This window comes from Agelaius tricolor, unplaced genomic scaffold (assembly GCF_023055355.1).
Source record: "Agelaius tricolor isolate 1412-34295 unplaced genomic scaffold, bAgeTri1.0.p SCAF_16, whole genome shotgun sequence".
NCBI classification, from domain to species: Eukaryota; Metazoa; Chordata; class Aves; order Passeriformes; family Icteridae; genus Agelaius; species Agelaius tricolor.
In genome coordinates this window covers 400,055-418,856 of record NW_027269276.1, presented here as the reverse complement: position 1 = coordinate 418,856, position 18,802 = coordinate 400,055, and the positions used below count along the sequence as shown (strand labels likewise).

Genomic DNA, 18,802 nt, shown 5'->3' with positions numbered 1-18,802 from the left:
CCCCCCAGCTGCTCTGGGCTGGAGGAAAAGGCTCTCACTGGGGCAGCCTGTGAGGTGGGGGTTTGCCCCCTCCATGCCCAGGGATGTGGCAAGGAAGCAGCTGGGGCAGTGCTGAGTCTGGGACCACTCTTTGGGCTCTTCACCCTCTGCTGCACCCACAGCCTCGTCCCCCAGGAGCACCCAGAGCTGGGTCAGGTCCTGGCGGGCATCTGGACCCAGGGACCAGCCAGGGCACAGGGTCTGGGACACCTGTGCTGATGCAACACACCCCCTACGCTTTGTGTCAATGGCTGAGCACCATCTGCCCCATCCCCAAAGCCCCAGAGTGGGTCTGGGTGTGGCTCCACTCAGCCGAATACCCCTGCCAGCCTTGGGGCAGGATGGAGATGGCCAGAGCCCCTTCCTGAGCCTGGCAGGGCTGGGGACCCCCATACGCTGCCCTCAGGCCAATGCCAAAACGCTGGAGTGCACGGCCCCCCCAGGCTGGCAAGGCTGAGCTGAGGGCTCTGGCTGCCCCCCGCGCCCGCAGTGTAGAGCAGTGCCAGGTGCTGTGCCATGGCTGGAGAGATATTTAATGGCACCAAACCGTTATGGGGTACATCAATCAGGGCAGGACAGACACACCCCCACACACACCCCACCCCACACTCCCCTGCTACAAAGGCTTTAAAAACACTCCTAAGAAAACTTTAGAAAAATTATTCAACTGTTCCTGAGCTGTGCTGGGGAGCTGGGGAGGGCACTGGGCCCCTCCCAACCCCATCCATCCCAGAGATGGAGAGGCTGTCTCCTATTTCTTGCCCAGAGCCTTGTCCAGATTGTTCTTGATGGCATCGAGGAAGTCGGTAGTGTTCACAAAGTGCTCATTCAGCTTCACACTGTGGAGACAGACAGGGATTGGTGGGGGTCCCTGCCTGCCTCCTCCCACAGGCACCACAGCCCTGGCTCCAGGATGTGGCCCCTTTCCAACCCAGTCAGGAGTGAATAGCCAGCCCGAGTGCCTGGGGACTGTCCAGAGAGGCCAGCAGCTACCACCTGTGGCCACTGTGCACAGCCAGCTCCCGGTCACTTTCCTACCCTTGAAGCTGCCCTGCAGGGCCAGCCTGGCCTTGTGGTCACTCTGCTGTTCTTGTGGCCACCCTAGAGGGTCACCCCACCCGCACGGTCACCCATGAAGCCACGCTGCCCTGGTGCAGGTGGCTGCCCCCCTTCTGCCCTGAGAGCCACCGTACTTGGCAAGGCCATGGATGCAGCCAGCGAGGTCCTTGGTCATGGTCCCACTCTCCACGGTGTCCACACACACCTTCTCCAGCGTCTGCGCAAACCTGGGCACGGGTTTGGGGCACAGTTGGCACAGCTGGTGCCACGGGCCCTGCCACGACTGCGACCAGAGCAGCTGCTGCAGTGACCCTCCCCGGGGATCCCAGCCCCCTGCTCACTTGATGAGTTCGGGGTTGCTGTCCAGCTTGCCGCGGTGCTCCAGGCCGCGTGTCCAGGCGAAGATGCTGGCAATGGGGTTGGTGCTGGTGGGTCGGCCCTGCACAGAGAGAGGGGTCAGCTGTCTGGTGAGGACACCACGCCGTGGCAGCCTGGCACAGGCAGCTCACAGGCTCTGCCCACCTTCTGGTGCTCCCGGTAGTGGCGGGTGACAGTGCCGTGGGCGGCCTCGGCCTCAATGGTCTTCCCATCCGGACACACCAGGACAGAGGTCATCAACCCCAGGGAGCCGAACCCTGCGGGGGAACAGGGGTCAGGACAGCTCCCGGGGTGATGATGCAGAGTCCACCACACCCTACCCTGCTCCACCTTGGGCCAGGATGTCTGACTGGACATCCCCGTCGTAGTTCTTGCAGGCCCACACAAAGCCGCCGGAGGATTTCAGCATCTGGGCAACCATGTCGTCGATGAGCCGGTGCTCGTACCAGATCTTCAGCTTGTCAAACTCCGTCTTGTAGTGCCTGGGAGCAGGGGTCAGCCATGCTCACCCCACGGGAGTCTTGCTGCCAGCACCCCCAGGACAGCCCAGACCCCCCCCCAGGTCCATACTTATCAAAGATCTCCTGGAAGATGTCCTTGAAGCGCCCGTCATAGGCCTTGAGGATGGTGTTCTTAGTGCTCAGGTACAGCGGCCACTTCTTCTGGATGGCGTACTGGAAGCAGCTGTGTGCAAAGCCAGAGATGGACTGCAAGGGAAGCACAGAGCCTTGTGGCACCCTGTCCCTCACCTGGCATCCCCCGGGGTGGGAGGCACGCTGCCCTGAGGGCTCCCTGAGCCCCAGCAGTACCTCGTCCGTGTTGTACATGCCCATGCCCACACCGCCGCCGGGGAAGTTGAACACCTCCCACTCCTTGGAGCCGCTGCCGTCCTTTGGCGTGAAGATCATCTTGAATGTCCCGGATTTGTCCACCACAAAGTCGGTGGCTTTGTACTGTGGGGGCAGGCAGAAGGTCAGGCAGGGCCGGAGGCAGCTGCTGGGCAGCCACAGCTACCGGCCGTGCTCTGGCTCACCTGGTCACCGTGGGCGTGGCGGCCGATGGTGATGGGCTTGGTCCAGCCCGGCACCAGACGGGGAATGTTCTTGCAGATGATGGGCTCCCGGAACACCGTCCCCCCCAGGATGTTTCGGATGGTGCCATTGGGGCTCTTCCACATCTTCTTCAGCTTGAACTCTGTGGGGCATGCAGATGGGACCCCTGAATGACCCTCCAGCCCCCCTGAAGCACATGGCTCCTGCCAGCACCCAGCTCCACTGTGCCCCAGGCTGCTGCCAGACCCTGCTGCAAAGGGAGGGACAGCCAGCATGAGATCCTGGCTGGCACAGGGCAGAGGTCAGTGTATCCCCAGGCCCATGGGGTCCCCACAGCACCCATGAGCCCCCAGGGTGGGGAGAGGGGCACAGCACTGAGTATGGTGCAGCCCCAACCAACCGGAAACCTGAGCTGGCAGTGGGAAGGCACTGCTGACCCCAGGGGCACAGACAGGAGGCCCAGCACCCATGGAGCTGCCAGCACCCCCCCACTGCAACAGGAGCTCGGCCCCGTGCCCCTGCCCACCTTCCACCCTGGCTTCATCAGGCGTGATGGTGGCACACTTGACAGCCACGCTGTACTTCTGCGTGGCCAGCGCTGAGTCAATGGTGACCTGGTCATCTGTCTTGTCCCGATGCGGCAGCCCCAGGTCGAAGTACTTTAGCTGGACATCCACGTTGGGCAGGATGAGCTGAGGGGCCAGGAGAGTGTCAGAATGGGGGGACAGTGTGGGGTGCCTGGGGAGCAGCACCATGGCATGGCCAGCCCTGGCACCCATCCCGGCCCAGCCTGGCTGCCTGCCCAAGGTGGTTCCCCCTGCCCCAGGTGGTTCTGCTGAGCAGGATGATCCCCCCTGCCTTGAATAGGCCTCTCTGTGTGAGACAGCCCCCGCTGCCCGGAACCGCCTCACTTAAAGGTCGTTCTGGTAGTTGTGCCCATTTTACGACCTGCTTCCTGCAGACAGAGGGACAGAGGCAGGAGGGACAGACAGAGGGCAGCACAGGGATCACCGGTTCCCCGTCCAACCCCCCAGCTCCACGGGGCACACCCCCCATCACCTTCTCCTTAATGAAGGCCCAGATGATCCGTGTCATCTCGTCCCCGTCCATCTCCACCACTGGGTTTGCCACCTTGATCCGCTTGTCGGCATCTGGAGAGCAGTGGGGTGTGTGAGGGGTGCACCTCTGGTCCCACAGCTCCACACCCTTGTGGGGGGCCAGGGCATCCTGTGGGGACCACCCAGCTCTGTCCAGCCAGGTGTGGGTGCCACCCTGGCTCAGGGACAGGCATAGGAAAGCCCCGCTGGGGTCTGGGCCCATTATTGGGGTCGCCACTGCTGGAGTGGGGGTCAGAGTGCAAAACCCACCATGTGAGGGGGACAGGGACAGGGACACATTCCTCCCAGAGTGGGATCCACGTGCAAGCTGGGCTCCAACGCCTCTGGGATCAAGAATTGGACCAGAACCAGGAACAGGTGCAATCCCCTGGGGCCAGATTCAGGCACAAACCGAGGTGCAAATCCCTGTGTGGATGCTGGACCAGGACTAAATCCCTCTGGGTGCCAAATCTGTCTGTGGGTCAGGCTGTTCCACGTGGTACCCAGAGCAGAGGTGACCCTCCCTGAGTGGGAGCATTGACAGGCAACAAAACTCTGCGTGGCACCAGGACAGGATTTTGCCACCCTCCTGGGCGGTGAAATCCCGCGTTGGTCCGGGACCTTGAGCGACCCCCCCTCCCCCCCCCCGGCTCAGACCAGGTACGAGCTGGAGCGCGAAACGCCACGTGGAACCGGGACCAAACTCCCGTGGGACCAAAGTCATCTGTGAAACCCCCGTAGAACCGGGACCAACCGCCCAGGAGCAGACCTAGCTACAAAACCCGGCGTGGGTCGGCAGAGGCCCGCGGACCGTCGGTACGCGCGAGTCCGGATCCCGTTTCAGACACCGCCCCCCTAAAGAATCCGAGCCGCCCCCCCCGTGGGTCCGGAGCGCTCCCCGCCCGCGGCGGGCACAGCCCGGCAGGCCGAGGTGTCCCCCCGTGTCCCCCCGGTGTCCCCACTCACAGTGGCGGCGCTGCCCCGCGGCGGCGGCGGGCGGCGCGCAGCGGGGCAGGCGGCGCAGCGCCGGGGCAGCGCGGAGGTAACGGGCGGCCATGGCGTGGGCGGACACGACGGGGCGGACACCGGGGCGCGGCTCTCTCCGCCCCGGGGCGGGACAGAGCCCCGCTCCCCTCGTGGGGCCCCGCGAGGCTCCGAGGGGCCCGCGGGGGGTCCCGCGGTGGGGTCGGGCCTGTGCCGCGTCCGGCCCCAGCGCCGGAGCACGGGGTGGCCGCGATCCCCAGCACTCCCCGTTCCCAGCGAAGAGATGTTGCATCCCTGGGTACGTCGGGGTTACGGATAAGTGGCCAAACCCCACGTGGAATGGGGACCAAACTCCCCCAGGACCTGATCCGGTTGTAAATCCCCTCGTGAAACAGGGAACAAAACCCCCTGAGACCAGACCTAGCTGCAAAACCCTGTCTGGGACCAGAAATTACATGAAACCTGGGGATCAGACACCGGTTTGAAATCCCTCGTGGAATTGCAAATGGCCCCACCTCCCGGGACCAGACCCATTTGCAAAAACCCTCTTGGAACCGGCATCAGAAACTCTCAGGATCAAAAACCCAGCTGTAAAAACCTTCCTAGAACCGGGACCAAACCCAGCTGCAAATCCCCGTGTGAAACTGGGGGGGTACATGGGGCTGGGGGCATGCAGGCACAGCCTGACCCTACATGGAAGCCGGCGTCCCTGCTCCCGGCTGGGCTGGCGCGTGACTCGGCAGCTGGATCCAGCAGGACAAGGGCAACTGCCACTGTTCCACCAGGGACCTTCACCTCGCCTGGCCCCGCGTGGGGAGGAGGAGGAGGAGGAGGAGGAGGAGGACCACGACGACAACGAGGACAACTACCATGATGACAACGACGACGGGGGTGATGCACACCAGGGGCACCCCAAGAAGGTGCACGGGGTGTGCCAGGGTTGCCAGGAGACTACTGGGACTGGGAATTTGTTGTCCTGCTGTCCCAGCCAAGCCGATGGCTTTTTTTAGCCACATGGGACGGGCAGAGCCTGCTCCGGGAGGAAAAACAGCCCTGTAGCTGGCAGCCCCCGGCGGAGGGGCTGGGGGAGCTGCGGCAGTCCTTGACGTCGGCTGGCTTTAACATTAACCAGAGCAGGAGCCGCGGGCTGCCGGGGGGGCCGGGCTCCGGGGTGTCCGTGCTCCCAGCGCCGGCCCGGGCTGCCGCAGCCCGCCGCCCCGGCCAGCCCTGCTCCGGGGCTGCCCCCGGCCGCCCTGGCCCTGACCCCGCGGCCGGAGCCGCCCAGTGACCGCAGCGCCGGCAGGACGGGGCCAGGCCAGCGCCGGGACAGTCCCCGCGAGGAGGGCCCGAGGGCGGCCATGTGGCACAGGCCCGGGGCAGGCCCCACACAGCGGCACCGCCCGTGCATCCCGGGCCGCGGCCCCGCCACCTCCCGCTGCTCCGCTCCAGTGTCCTGCACGGCCACCCTGGGGACACAGAGGGCCGGCAGGGGTGGCTGTGGGGCCGGCACCTCAGGGGGGACAGGTCCTGCAGGTTTGGGGCCCAGCCAGAGCAGGAGAAGGACACGGCGTGGGGCTGTGTATGTCCGCCCGTGGCGGGGGCACCGAGGGGCTGATGGGGCCTTGTTCCCTCGTGCTGCCCACAAACACAAGAGCCCTCAGCACCACCCAGAGCTGCTGGCCCGTGGGCTGGAGTGGGGGCTGTGTCTCCCCTTGGGTGACCATCGGCCTCCTGGGGCTGCCAGCAGGGCCCTGCCTGGGCACTCCTGCCCGGCCAGCACAGGCAGTGTTTCAGTGCCTGTGATCCCAGCAGCTCTGGGTACTGCTGACACCCAGCTGCCAGCCACCAAGTGTGCCACTGTGGGGACACCCACGGCCGTGCTGTCCCTGAACCCCGCAGAGCCACATGTCACTGTGAGGTGCCCAGTCCCATGAATTACCCCAAAACTCCCCGAGCTCGCTACCACCACAAGGATCTCCTCATGATGCCTGGGGACACGTACACAGGCATTAGGTGTCCCCATAGCCACCGCTGCTACCAGGGACCCCCTAGGAAGGGCCCCCAGTGAGTGCTGCCCCCAAAACCAGCCTCCCCAGTAGACCCACGGTGCTGGAAGCCACTCAGTGTGCTGGGGCTGAAACACTCAGTGCTGGGTAGGACCCCCTTAGGGCCGGTGCCATCCCAGGAACCGTGGGGGCAGCGACAGCCCCCTGCAGTTCCCGCCCCACAAGTGGGGGTGACTGCCCAGCAAGGAGCAGCCGCCCCAAAGCGGGGGTGACTGCCCAGCCGGGAGCAGCCGCCCCAAAGCGGGGGTGACTGCCCAGCCGGGAGCAGCCGCCCCAAAGCGGGGGTGACTGCCCAGCCGGGAGCAGCCGCCCCAAAGCGGGGGTGACTGCCCAGCCGGGAGCAGCCGCCCCAAAGCGGGGGTGACTGCACAGCCGGGAGCAGCCGCCCCAAAGCGGGGGTGACTGCACAGCCGGGAGCAGCCTTCCTCGGCGCGGCGGCGGGGCCGGGGCGGGGCGGGGCGGCCCTTTGTTGTGCTGCGGGCGGAGCCCCCCGGAGCCGCCCCCGCACCGCCCCGCACCGCCGGGGGGAACAGCCCGGAGCCGCCCCCGCCGCCTGCGGCTCCCGCCGCGCCTCGGAGCCGCCGAGCGGGTGAGCAGCGGGGGGCACCGGGCGCGGGATGTGTGTGAGAGTAGCGAGTGTGCAAGAGGCGGGCGTGCCCGCGGGGTGCGTGTGCGAGGGCCGGGCTCGGGCGGGTGCGCGGGCACGGCGCCGTGCAAGGGAACGCGTGTGCACGTGCACGGGGGTCCCCGAGGGACGGGTGCGGGGGGCTGGGAGTGCGTGAATGTGAGAATGTGCGGGTGACTGTGTGTGTGACTGTGTGTGACTGTGTGATTGTGTGACTGTGTGTGAGTGACAGCGTGTGTGCATCGCTGTGTGATTATGTGTGTGTGACAACGTGTGTGTGCATCGCTGTGTGGCTGTGTCTGTGACAATGTGTGAGTGACAATGTGTGTGCATCGTTGTGTGATTGTGTGACTGTGTGTGAGTGACGATGTGTGTGCATCAGTGTGTGTGCACCTGGGTGTGCCTGTGTGACTGAGCCGGTGGGTGTGCCTGTGTGTGTGCATTTGTAAGTGTGTCTGTGTGTGTGTGTGCTGTGTGTGTGGGGTGCAGGCGCACCGGGCCGTTCCCACACCCTGTTCCCAGGCCAGTGTTTGCCGCCCAGGGTGTGAACACCCCGTGACCTGTCTGCGTGTGTTTACATGTGCCGGGTGTGCGTGCAGCAGGCCGAGGGTGTGGAGGCACACACACGGTGCTCAGGACGGCGTCACAGCTGCTCACAGGCAGGCGTGTCAGAGCCCGCTCGGGACTGGGCCATGTGTGTGTGCAGCGTGTCCCATGGGTGTGATGTGCCCCGACACCTGTGGGGTGCACATGTGCTGTGTGTCCCACACGTGTGGCCACAGCATCTGAGGATCTGCTGGTGCCCAGGCAGCCCCTGGTCTTGGGGTGCAGGGAGGGCTGGGGTCCCATGGGCTTTTGGGTCATCCCTTGAGCCCTAGTGCCTGCTCCAACTGGGCCTTGGGCTGTTTAGGGGGCTGGCACCCCCTCTGACCCCAAGGAGTACCAGGGCAAGGGTAGCGAGGGTGCCACAGGACCAAGGGTGCCATGGGGCTGAGGAGACCAGTGCTGGTTTGGGCTCTGCAGAGTCAGGACTGGCTGGGAAGGGGGAACCCATCCCTGACCCAGACCCTCCATTCCCGCACTCCAGGGAGCTGACATGCCTGTGCTCCGAGTCCACCGCCTCGCTGCCCCTCAGGGGTGCTCACTGGCTGGGTTTCCTGCTGGCTCTTCCCTGCCCTGTGCCAGGGCTGCCCAGCAAGGAGTGGGGGCCCCGTGCAGCACCCCGTGTATCCTGCAGCTCCCCAGGCAGGCAGCGTGGGGTGCGGGCAGGTGCTGGCATTGCAGGGAACAGGTGTACTGTGGGGATACTCTCTTGTCCTCAGAACTGACTCTGCCATCGTGCAGGAGAGATGGGAGCAATGAGACAGGTGTGTGTTGTGGGGCACCCAGTGCCCCGGGTGCCGGTGCCCTGCAGCGCCCTGCCAGGGCGAAGGGGATGCTGTGGGGCAGCATGGGGCTGGCTGTGTGTCACCTCCCACACCCCAGCCAGGGGGTCCTGGCAGCAGGGTCTGAGCTCACGGTGGGCCAGAGAGGTGGGGGGCCAGCCCAGCTTGGCCCCGAGGGAGGCCCTTGCCCGGGCAGGGTGTCACAGCCGGTGCACGTGGAATGGGGGATGCCCCGGGGCCCCGTGGGGAGCCCTGTCAGGCTGTCGGAGCTGCCAGGAGCTGTCAGGATGCTGCAGAGTGCTCCAGCTGCGGCCGGGTATCCCCGCTCCAGGGAGACCCGCGGTGTGCGGGCAGCCGGCGCTGAGCAGCTGGGGCTGGAGCATCTGTGGCTGTGCAGGGCCCGCCGCCGCACACTGCAGGTGTGCATGCGTGCGTGCTCACCCTCCGTGCGTGTGCGTGCTCAGAGCAGGCACTGCCGGCTGCTGTCTGGCAGCTCCCAGCAGCCAGCCGAGCCGGGGGCGAGCGTGTGAGCCCCGCAAGGTGGGGAGAGCCCGGCTGCGTGGGCAGCGTGCGAGCCGGGCGCAGGTCCCTGAGCAGGGGCCGTGCTGGGGCAGGCTGCGGGGGCAGCTGGGAGCTCGTGGGCAGCAGCAGCAGCAGCAGCAGCAGTGGTGAGGCACACACAGCCCGTCCTGCTCTCTGCAGGCAGCAGCAGCAGCGCCCAGTTCCATTGCCGCCTTCCCGGGCACCCGCTGCCAGTGGGAGCGGGGTGCGGGCGCTGGCGTGGGAATTCGGTGCAGAAACTGCTGCCCCACCTGCCTGCTGACCCCAGGCCACGGGTTTTGGTGCTGCCCAAACACCCAGAGAGGTTTCCCCATTGCCGGCAGTGGGCAGGGAGGGCGGCACGGCCGCCGCAGCGGTGCGCGCCAATGCCTGCAGCAGGGCGTGGGGCACGCACGGGCCTGCCGGAGTGCAGAGCAGGGCAGGGTGCTGCGGTGCCCCCGGCACTGCCCCGCTGGCAGCTGTGTGGGCAGGACAGGAGATAAATGGGAGTTTGGCGTAAACAGCCCTGGCTGCCAGCAGCGCTGGAGTGCCGCTTAAAGGCACAGGATCTGGCCTGGTTCTGCTGCCTGCTCCTGCCCTCCCTCCCTGCCTGCTCTGCCCTCCTTTCCCTCCCTGCCTGCCCCTTCCCTTCCCTCCTGCTCCTGCCCTCCCTGCTCACCCCAGAGCAGCTGCCCTCCCCGCAGGGGCTCCCATTCTCCTGCATGCCATCACACCCGGGTGTTGACACAACCTTCCCACTGCCCTGCACAGGTGGCAGCCAGGTCCCTGGAGCCCCCCAGGATGCTGTGAGGTGGCGTGGGGCAGGGACCCATGGCTGCAGGGTGAGTGCCTTCTCCCACCCTGTTCAGAGTGACGTGCTCGGCTGGGTGAGTTGAGTCCCGTCTGTCTGTGCCACTTCCTGGGCAAAGGGTGTTGCTGATAAGGCTTGGGTGAAGCTGGGACTGTCCCGGGCCTGGGAAGGAACAGCAGGAGCAGCAGGAACAGGAAGGGAGCAAAGTTGATTTGGCGCAGAAGGGCAGCCCAGAGCCCCAGCACTGGACATCAGATATGACCTGTGAGTGGGCACCGTCTGGCAGTGCCAGGCAGGCAGAGTGTGGGAGTGTGGGCACGGCTGTCCCGGGAGTGTGGGCACAGGCATCCACGGAGTGTGGGCACAGTTGTCTTGGGTGTGGGGATCATTTCTCCTGGGCAGGGGGCTCCAAGTGGGTCCCACCATTGCAATCCTGGGCTGGGACTGACCAAGAAGGACATGGGAAGCTCTGCCCCACATCCCACACTGGGAGGGCAGCGCTGGGTACCCTGGCCCCAGTGTGCTGCCTGGGGAATCCTCGGACCCCATCCCTCTGTCCCCCTGTCCCCGTTGCCATGGCGATGTAAGGAGTTAATAACAGTTGCGTGGGCGCTGCTGGCCGGGTGGGCAGTGCTCTGAGGGCTCTGTGAGCCCTCCCCACGCCCCAGCCAGGGACAGGGACAGAGCCCCCCGAGGGCCAGGCAGAGATCGTGCCCAGCACTGCCTGCTCGGCGGGACCCCTGGCACGGGCACAGGGGCTGGCAGGGCTGTGTCGCCTGTGCCGAGTGCTACCTGTGGGGACACCGGTGCCGGCCAGGTGTGCCCGTGGTGGGGCTGGCTCAGGCACCCCGTGGTACCCCATGGCTCCCTAGGGAGGGAGGGAGCGCTGGGCTGTGCCGAGCAGAGCTCCCAGCCCCAGCAGTGTGGCGTGGGGCACAGCTGAGGGGCATGGGGCGGCTCTGGTAGCAGCCACGGGGCCGAGCTGTCCCCAGGACAGCAGGACACTCCTGGGACAGCTTTTCCGGGTACAGCAAGATACGCTCCCCGCCAGCCCCCCTGCACCCCCCCCGGATCCCGGCCCCACCGGCTTTCACTGCCGCGGGGGTGCAGGAGGTCGCGGGGAGTCCCTGGCTGGCGCTAGCGCCGGGGACAAAGCCCCGTTCCCTCCGGACCGTGGCGGCCGCGGGGCGGGGGCTGGGGCCGGGTCCCGCTGGGGCGGCGTGGGGGCGGTACCGGCGGGGATCCGCCCGCCTCCTCTTCCGAGCGGCCCACCCCGCCCGGGGCACCGGCGGGCCGGGGGCTGAGCGGGTCGGTGCGCCCGGGAACGGCTGGGTACGGCTCGGGAATGGGTCAGGAGGGCTCGGGCGGGGCCGGTTCGGTCCGGCCGGGCGGGGCTCGCCCGTGGCTGTACGCCCGGTGCCGCGGGGCGGAGCGGGGCGGGGCCTGGCCGTGCCGTGCCGAGCCGCTGAGCCCCTTCTCTACCCGCAGGTCTGCAGCGCCCGGGCGGCTTCGCGGCCGCGGCGGAGCCCCGCGGCTCGGTCCGGGATGGCGGCGCGGCCGGTGCTGCCGGTCCTGGCGGCGCTGCTGCTCTCGGCGGCTCCGGAGCCTGTCCCGCGGGTCAGCCTGCCCTACGGTGAGTGTCCGCTGCCCTTCGGTGGGTGAGGGTCCGCCGGCACCGGGGAGGGGAGCCAGCCCCCGCCGAGGGCTCCGGCTGGCGTCTCCCCCGGGGCGGCGGAGCGTCCCGCGTCCCCCCGGGCTCTGAACGCCGCGTGGGAACGCCGTGTGACAGCCCCGCCAGCTCCCCGGGACACGGGGAGCCCTCCGTCAGCGGGACACGGAGCAGGGCTGGGGCAGAGCCCGGGGATGCTGCGGGGTGTGGGATCACACAGCCCCCGTGCAGACCCGCTCCGGGGGTGGGTGTGCCGGGGCCACCCGGGATCGCTTGTGCCCCGTACCAGATGGGGCGGTCTGAGCCGGCCGGGGCACTCTGCTCAGTGTGTCCCTGGGGTGGGGAACGCGCCACAGCCCCTTCTGTGCCGTGCTCTGCTCCGGACAGCTCCGAGCCCCTCTGCAGGCACTTGTCAGCTGCGTGGCCCGAGTGCTGGGGGCTGCGCTGGGCAGGGGCCAGGCAGGACATCCGGGAGGGTGCTAGGCCAGGCAGAACTGTAACAAGTGGGGGGCCTGTTTGCAGCCCCCTCCTGCCCTGCAGAGCCCCCAGCAGCTGGCACGGGCTGGGCGAGCCGTGGGGCACGCTGTGCTCGGGCTTACCCTGGCAGCTGTGCCGTGCGGGGGAGCCACCCACGGCTGTGCTGCCAGAAGATGGCTGGATCCAGCTGCTGCCGGCCAGCAAAGCCCATCCCGTCCTGCGCTGGGAGGGTGCCGTGGTTTGGGCAGCTGCGAGCGCTCCCTGGCTCAACGTGCTGCAGCTCACTGGTGTAGATGTGGCCCCACCACATGCTCCATGACCGCTGGCCGCGGCCCTGGTGGCTCCAACAGATGTGGGACCTGCTGAGCTGGACAGGAGGCTGGGACACAGTGAGACAACCAGCTCGGCATCGTGCCACGCTGTGCTGTGCCGTGTTGAGCCACGCTGCCTGGCCCTGCCTGCACAGACCGGTTCTGCCCTGTGCTCTGCACACCTGTGGGAGTTGTGGGGCTGCAGCCACGGGCAATGCCCGGGGATCCCGGCCTGGACCCCAGCGAGGCGGGGGAGCTGGGCGGGGAGCACGGGCCGGTGGCCGGTGTGTGTCCGGTGGTGGCTCCCATGGTGCTGGCCACGTGGGGCTGCGGTCGGTGGGAGGGAGGAGCTGGGAGCTGCTCCCCTGGGAGCACTGGATGTGCCTGCAGCAGGTTTGTCTGGAAGAAGCAGGTCTTGTCCTGACAGGTCCCTCTGGCAGCCACACCAGCAGCTAGCTCCCGTGTCGGCACAGCTCTGCAAGGCACAGGGGCCCCGTTGCCCCTCCGCTGCCGTGCCCACCACAGGTGGCATCACCCCGCCACTAGGGTGCAGGGCCCCTCACAGGAGGATGCCCTGGGGCATCAGCTTCCTCCTCTCTGCACCGCTGTGGAGAGCTGGGCTGGTGCTGGGGCCAGCTGAGCCCCCCGGAATGGGGGAGATGCTGCCCCATCTAGGGGCACCTGGGGTTTGTGGAGCAATGGGAGGTGAGAGCCACGGGGTGCTTCCCACAGCACCATTGCCCCACAGCTCCTCGATCCCTCACAGTGGCTCTCACCAGGCAGGGCCTGGCAGGAGCTCTGGGTTTGTTGTCCTGGTGGTGCTCTGGGAGCAGGCAGGGGGTTGGGGGAGGTTAGGGAGTCCCCAGAGGGTCAGGGAGTTGGCAGCATGAGTCAGCCCGACATGTCCCGCTCACACAGCCAGGCCCATCTGATTCAGAGCGGCGCTAGGAGAGGAAGGGCTTCCGGGACCATGCCACCCACGCGGGACAGGACGGCATGGGGCGGGACAGGACGGGCGCCCCCTGACTCAGCATGGACTCAGCACGGCCACTAGCCCGTGCCTGGCACAGGCTGAGCCCCGCGGGGCAGTGTGGGCAGCACGGGGCTGAGCCCTGTGGGGCAGTGTGGGCAGCACGGGGCTGAGCCCTGTGGGGCAGTGTGGGCAGCACGGGGCTGAGCCCTGCACCCAGCACGGGGCTGAGCCCCGCACCCAGCACGGGGCTGAGCCCCACACCCAGCACGGGGCTGAGCCCCGCACCCAGCACGGGCTGAGCCCCGCACCCAGCACGGGGCTGAGCCCCGCACCCAGCACGGGGCTGAGCCCCACACCCAGCACGGGGCTGAGCCCCGCACCCAGCACGGGGCTGAGCCCCGCACCCAGCACGGGGCTGAGCCCCGCACCCAGCACGGGGCTGAGCCCCGCACCCAGCACGGGCTGAGCCCCGTGTTTTGCAGAGGCTGAGCCCCGTGTTTTGCAGAGGCTGAGCCCCGTGTTTTGCAGAGGCTGAGCCCTGTGGGCTGGGGCACGAGGATACTCCCAGCACTCATCTACCTCTGCCGTGAGGCTGGGGTCCCTGTGGGCCTGGGCTGGGCTGAGCCTCCCATGCTGCAGGACTGAGCTCAAGGGCTGGACATGGCTGGGCAGCTGCCCCAGTGCTAGGCAGGGCTGTTGTGGCATCCTCAGGGCCAGGAGGTGGCTGAGCCTCGTGGTGGCCTCGGGCACTAGCACGGCCCTGCACAGTTCACTGCGGTGTGTCTGGCAGTGTGGGCAGAGCTGGATCTGGCCCTGGCTGCTCCGGGTGGGTGGCATGGCCGAGGTGCTGGGCAGGGGAGCCAGGAGCAGCCATGGTGCAGGGTCCTGGGGTGAGGTGCCAGCACGAGGCTGATGCCTGTCACTCTGCCCCACAGACTCAGCCGAGAGGGTGGTGCGGCGCTTTGAGGCACCTGGGGTGTCCAACTACACGGCCCTGCTGCTGAGCCCGGATGGTGGGATGCTCTACCTGGGGGCACGAGAGCTGCTCCTCACCCTCAACACCAGCAACTTTCAGCCCAGCTCCCCAGTTCGTAGGGTGAGCCCAGGGATGGGCTGGGTGGCCCTTGGGGAGGGAGGGGGCACCCAGCTGGAGTGCAGGGGATCCCCACCAGCATTTGTGTCCGTGTGAGCCATCGTGCATTCAGGAGCTACTGCACCAGAGCAGGTTGATTGAGGTGGGAAGGATATGGTTGCTATGAGCAAGCCCAAGGAGAGTGTGGGTTGACCAGCCAGGGATGGGGGCACTCCCAGTGACTGTCCCTTCTCCACAGCTGCTGTGGAGTGCAGATGAGGAGAAGAAGAGGCAGTGTGTGTTCAAGGGCAAGGACCCCCAGGTGAGCCCCATTGCCAGCAGGCATTGGGGGCAGCGGTGGGTGTGGGCAGTGCCCTGTGCAGGGTGGGTGTGGGTGACAGCTGAGCCAAGGGCTGAGCTGGGTCCTCTGACCCCCACAGAGGGACTGTCACAACTACATCAAGCTGCTGCTGCAGCTGAACAGCACCCACCTGTACACCTGTGGGACCTGCGCCTTCAGCCCAGCCTGCGCCTACATCGTGAGTACAGGAGCAGGGTTCCCTGCATGACCCCCGTGCTGTCAGGGCCCTGCAGTGGGGTCCTTGGCACTGGGACGAGTGCTGCTGGCTGACAGCCTCCTCCTGCTGCAGAACGTGCAGCACTTCAGCCTGGAGCGGGACGTGTCCGGGAAGGTGGTGCTGGAGGACGGGAAGGGACGCTGCCCCTTTGACCCTGAGTACCGCTCCACAGCTGTCATGGTCGGTAAGGCACGACGCCCTGGGACCCTCGCCCTTCCTCCCTGTGCCCCCCTGGAGCCCTCACCCTCCCTGCAGCGCCCTGGGACCTTTGCCCTCCTCCCCGTGCCTCCTGTCCCTGTGTCTGCCTGGCCAAGCCGTGCCAAGGCCAGGCTATCTCAGCCCCAGCGGGACACAGGGCCGTGCTGGTGGCGCGTGGCGGGTCCCAGCAGGAACTTGTCTTTGGCAGACGGTGAGCTCTACGCCGGGACCGTCAGCAACTTCCAGGGCAATGAGCCGACCATCTCCCGCAGCCAGGAGAGCCGCATCGCCCTCAAGACCGAGAACTCCCTCAACTGGCTGCAAGGTGAGAGCTGGGGCTGGCACGGCTGCTCGGGGTCCCTCTCCCCTGCAGTGTGGGAGGCAAGGGCTGGGGCCAGAGTGCTGAGGGTGCTTGTGCCCCCAGACCCAGCGTTTGTGGGCTCAGCCTACCTGCGGGAGAGCCTCCCTGCCGGCAACCCTGAGGGTGACGACGACAAGGTCTACTTCTTCTTCAGCGAGACCGGGAAAGAGTTTGACTATTTTGAGAACACCATCGTCTCCCGCATCGCACGTGTGTGCAAGGTGGGCATAAGGCAGCAGGGGCGTGTGGGGGGGCTGTGCCTGGGGCTGCTGGGGTGGGGGGATGTGGGGCCATCCTGCATATCTCCACCCCCTGGTGCCTGGACCCCCCATTCTCTCAGCACGCGGGGTGCCCCGCGGCCGCAGCATCGCCCCCTGACCCACTGTGCCACGCAGGGGGACCAGGGCGGGGAGCGCGTGCTGCAGCGGCGCTGGACAACCTTCCTGAAGGCACAGCTGCTCTGCTCACACCCTGAGGATGGGTTCCCCTTCAACGTGCTGCAGGACATCTTTGTGCTCACCCCGGGTGAGCTGCGCTGGAGGGAGACGCTCTTCTATGGTGTCTTCACCTCGCAGTGGTGAGTGGTGGGGACCCAGGGCAGCACGGGGGGTTTGGCAGAGCCAGGCGCTGATCTTGCTGTGGGCTCTGCCTGTCCTCACCAGGAACAAGGGCGGGCTGGGCAGCTCGGCCGTCTGCGCCTTCCCCATGCGCAGCGTGCAGCGCGCCTTCGGCGGGCTCTACAAGGAGGTGAACCGTGAGACGCAGCAGTGGTACACGGACACCAGCCCCGTGCCAGAGCCCCGGCCAGGCATGGTAGGTGGCCCCTTGGCACCTGCCCGAGCGCAGCACTGCCCGTTGCTCTCCTGGTCCCAATGGCTGCCACAGCATGGTACCCAGCCACTTCCCCAAGCCCTTCCGAGCCCCTTCCTTTCCCTGCAGTGCATCACCAGCCACACGCGGCACCTGAAGATCAATTCATCGCTGCAGATGCCAGATCGGGTGCTGAACTTTATCAAGGACCACTTCCTGATGGACAGCCCGGTGCGCAGCCAGCCGCTGCTGCTGCAGAGCCAGCGGCGCTACCAGCAGATCGGCGTGCACCGCGCGCCCGGCCTGCACGGCACCTACGACGTCCTCTTCCTGGGCACGGGTGGGTGCAGGCGGGCTGTGCGGGGCAGGCTGTGTGCCCTGCACCCCGGCCCTGCTCAACACAGCCCCTCTGTTTGCAGACGACGGGCGGCTGCACAAGGCCGTGCGGGTGAACCACGGCGTGCACATCATTGAGGAGATCCGCCTCTTCCCTGACGGGCAGCCCATTCTCCAGCTGCTGCTGGACCAGCACCAGGCAGGAGCCGGGGCGAGGGGGGCACTGGGGGCTCAGCCTGCTTGGGGCAGGTGCTGTTTGTGGGATGGGGGACAGAGACCTGGAAAGGCAGGGGCGTGCAGGAGCCCACCCCACTGACCCCAGCGTGTCCCCTCCCGCAGGGCCTTGTGTACGCAGCCACCTACACAGCAGTGGCCCAGGTGCCCTTTGCCAACTGCAGCCTGTACCGCAGCTGTGGGGAATGTGTGCTGGCACGGGACCCCTTCTGCGCCTGGAGCCAGGGTGCCTGCCGCAGGCTCACCCCACATCCCCTGGCACACCCACAGTAAGTGCTGCACCCTCTGCCATCCCCTCCACCCCAGGGCACCCCACTGCCCTGCCCTCCCTCTGTTCCCAGGCTCTGGGCACAGGACATTGAGGATGCCAACACGGAGCGGCTCTGCCAGTCGGCCAACGCCTCCCAGCCCCGTCCCCGCATCCTCCTGTCCCCAGGTGAGCTCCCGCTGGTGCTGCTGTGAGTGTGTGTCCCGGGGGATCCCCCAGACTCCTGCTCCACCATTAGCAGCCCCTGCCCACGGCTGGGGTCCCCTCGCTGATGTTCCCATGGGTTCTGTCTGCAGCCTCAGGCTCGCCGTGCCAGCAGATCCAGCTCCCTCCCAACGCAGTGCGGCCGCTGCCGTGCCGGCTGCTCTCCAACCTGGCCTCGCGGAGCTGGCTGCACAACGGGGCTCCTGTCAACGCCTCCTACCTGGTGCTGCCCGACGGGGCCCTCATTCTGGTGGGCAGCCCGGAGCGTGCAGGCACCTACGAGTGCTGGTCGCTGGAGGAGGGCTTCCGCAAGCTGATGGCCAGCTACTGCGTGGGTGTGCAAGAGCCAGCCCTCGGGCCAGGAGACCCTGGCAGGAAGGTGGCTGCTGGCCGTGACGCCCTGGAGACGGTCAGCACATCGCGGAGCACCTCAGCGGTGGGCAGCGCTGCAGCACGGCTGGACGGCAAGACCTACTGGACCGAGTTCCTGGTGATGTGTGTGCTCTTTGCCGCCGCCGTCCTCGTGCTGGCCTTCTTTGTGCTGCACCGGCACCGTGACGGCATGAAGGCCTTGCTGGAGCCCAGCGACCCCAGCAGGCACCAGAAGCCGCCCCGCAAGCCAGTGGAGAGCCTGCCCCTGAATGGCAGCAGCCTGCCCAGCACGGCTCCTGAGCACAAGGGCTACCAGGCCCTGCAGGACAACTACATTGTCAGTACCCCCGTGCATGAGCCTCCAGGACCCCCACGCACCTTCTCTGAGTCAGAGAAGAGGCCTCTCCACGTCCGTGACAGCTTTGTGGAGGTGTCTCCTGCCTGCCAAAGACCCCGGGTGCGCCTGGGCTCCGAGATCCAGGACTCGGTGGTGTGACGGGGACGAGAGCCGAGCCCTCACTCACCACTGCCTCTGCTCTGCTGAGCCTCGCTGGACCATGCACCACTGCCAGGGTCCGTGTTGTCTGTGTGTGCATGCCCAGAGCCTGGCACTCACTCTCTGCGGCAGCGCCCACCAGCCAGTGGGGCCTAGAGCCTGGTGGGCTCCCTGTCATCACCTCGGTACTTGTGGATGCAGGGCCCTGCAGGACGGCTCCAGCCCGCCGTCCCTGCTGCGGGGATGGACACGGCTCCTGGCTCAGGCTGCTGGTGCCAGGCCCTGACTCCCTCTATGCAGAGGGCAGGAGGGGGCGGCCGCAGACCCCTCGTGCCCCAACTCACTGTGACGTCCCGCTGGGGACCCAGGGCCACGCGTGCGGCTGGGCAGCGCCAGCCCCGCGGCAC

The 18,802-nt window shown here is 67.2% G+C and overlaps 2 protein-coding genes across 3 annotated transcripts; one reads left to right on the top strand and one right to left on the bottom strand.

Annotated features, from left to right (window-relative positions):
- Window positions 1-683: 683 nt before the first annotated feature.
- On the bottom strand, window positions 684-4,748 carry IDH2 (isocitrate dehydrogenase (NADP(+)) 2). Its single transcript, XM_071441065.1, has 11 exons — window positions 4,592-4,748; window positions 3,588-3,679; window positions 3,055-3,220; window positions 2,510-2,670; window positions 2,286-2,429; window positions 2,047-2,183; window positions 1,807-1,958; window positions 1,621-1,733; window positions 1,440-1,537; window positions 1,233-1,325; window positions 684-878 (listed from the first exon to the last, which is right to left on the bottom strand). The coding sequence occupies exons 1-11, from the start codon at window positions 4,680-4,682 to the stop codon at window positions 791-793; spliced, it is 1,335 nt and encodes a 444-aa protein (XP_071297166.1). The 5' UTR covers window positions 4,683-4,748; the 3' UTR covers window positions 684-790.
- Window positions 4,749-7,138: 2,390 nt separating this feature from the next.
- SEMA4B (semaphorin 4B) lies at window positions 7,139-18,587 on the top strand. Of its 2 annotated transcripts, none has more exons than XM_071441058.1 (15): window positions 7,139-7,264; window positions 11,525-11,669; window positions 14,402-14,562; window positions 14,798-14,860; window positions 14,979-15,077; window positions 15,189-15,300; window positions 15,523-15,639; window positions 15,739-15,896; window positions 16,071-16,252; window positions 16,338-16,488; window positions 16,615-16,825; window positions 16,905-17,020; window positions 17,161-17,324; window positions 17,397-17,491; window positions 17,620-18,587. In XM_071441058.1, the coding sequence occupies exons 2-15, from the start codon at window positions 11,582-11,584 to the stop codon at window positions 18,393-18,395; spliced, it is 2,493 nt and encodes an 830-aa protein (XP_071297159.1). In that variant the 5' UTR covers window positions 7,139-7,264; window positions 11,525-11,581; the 3' UTR covers window positions 18,396-18,587. The 2 variants fall into 2 exon arrangements, with proteins under 2 accessions (XP_071297159.1, XP_071297160.1); XM_071441059.1 differs by lacking the exon at window positions 7,139-7,264 and adding an exon at window positions 11,245-11,368.
- The last annotated feature ends 215 nt before the right edge of the window (window positions 18,588-18,802 follow it).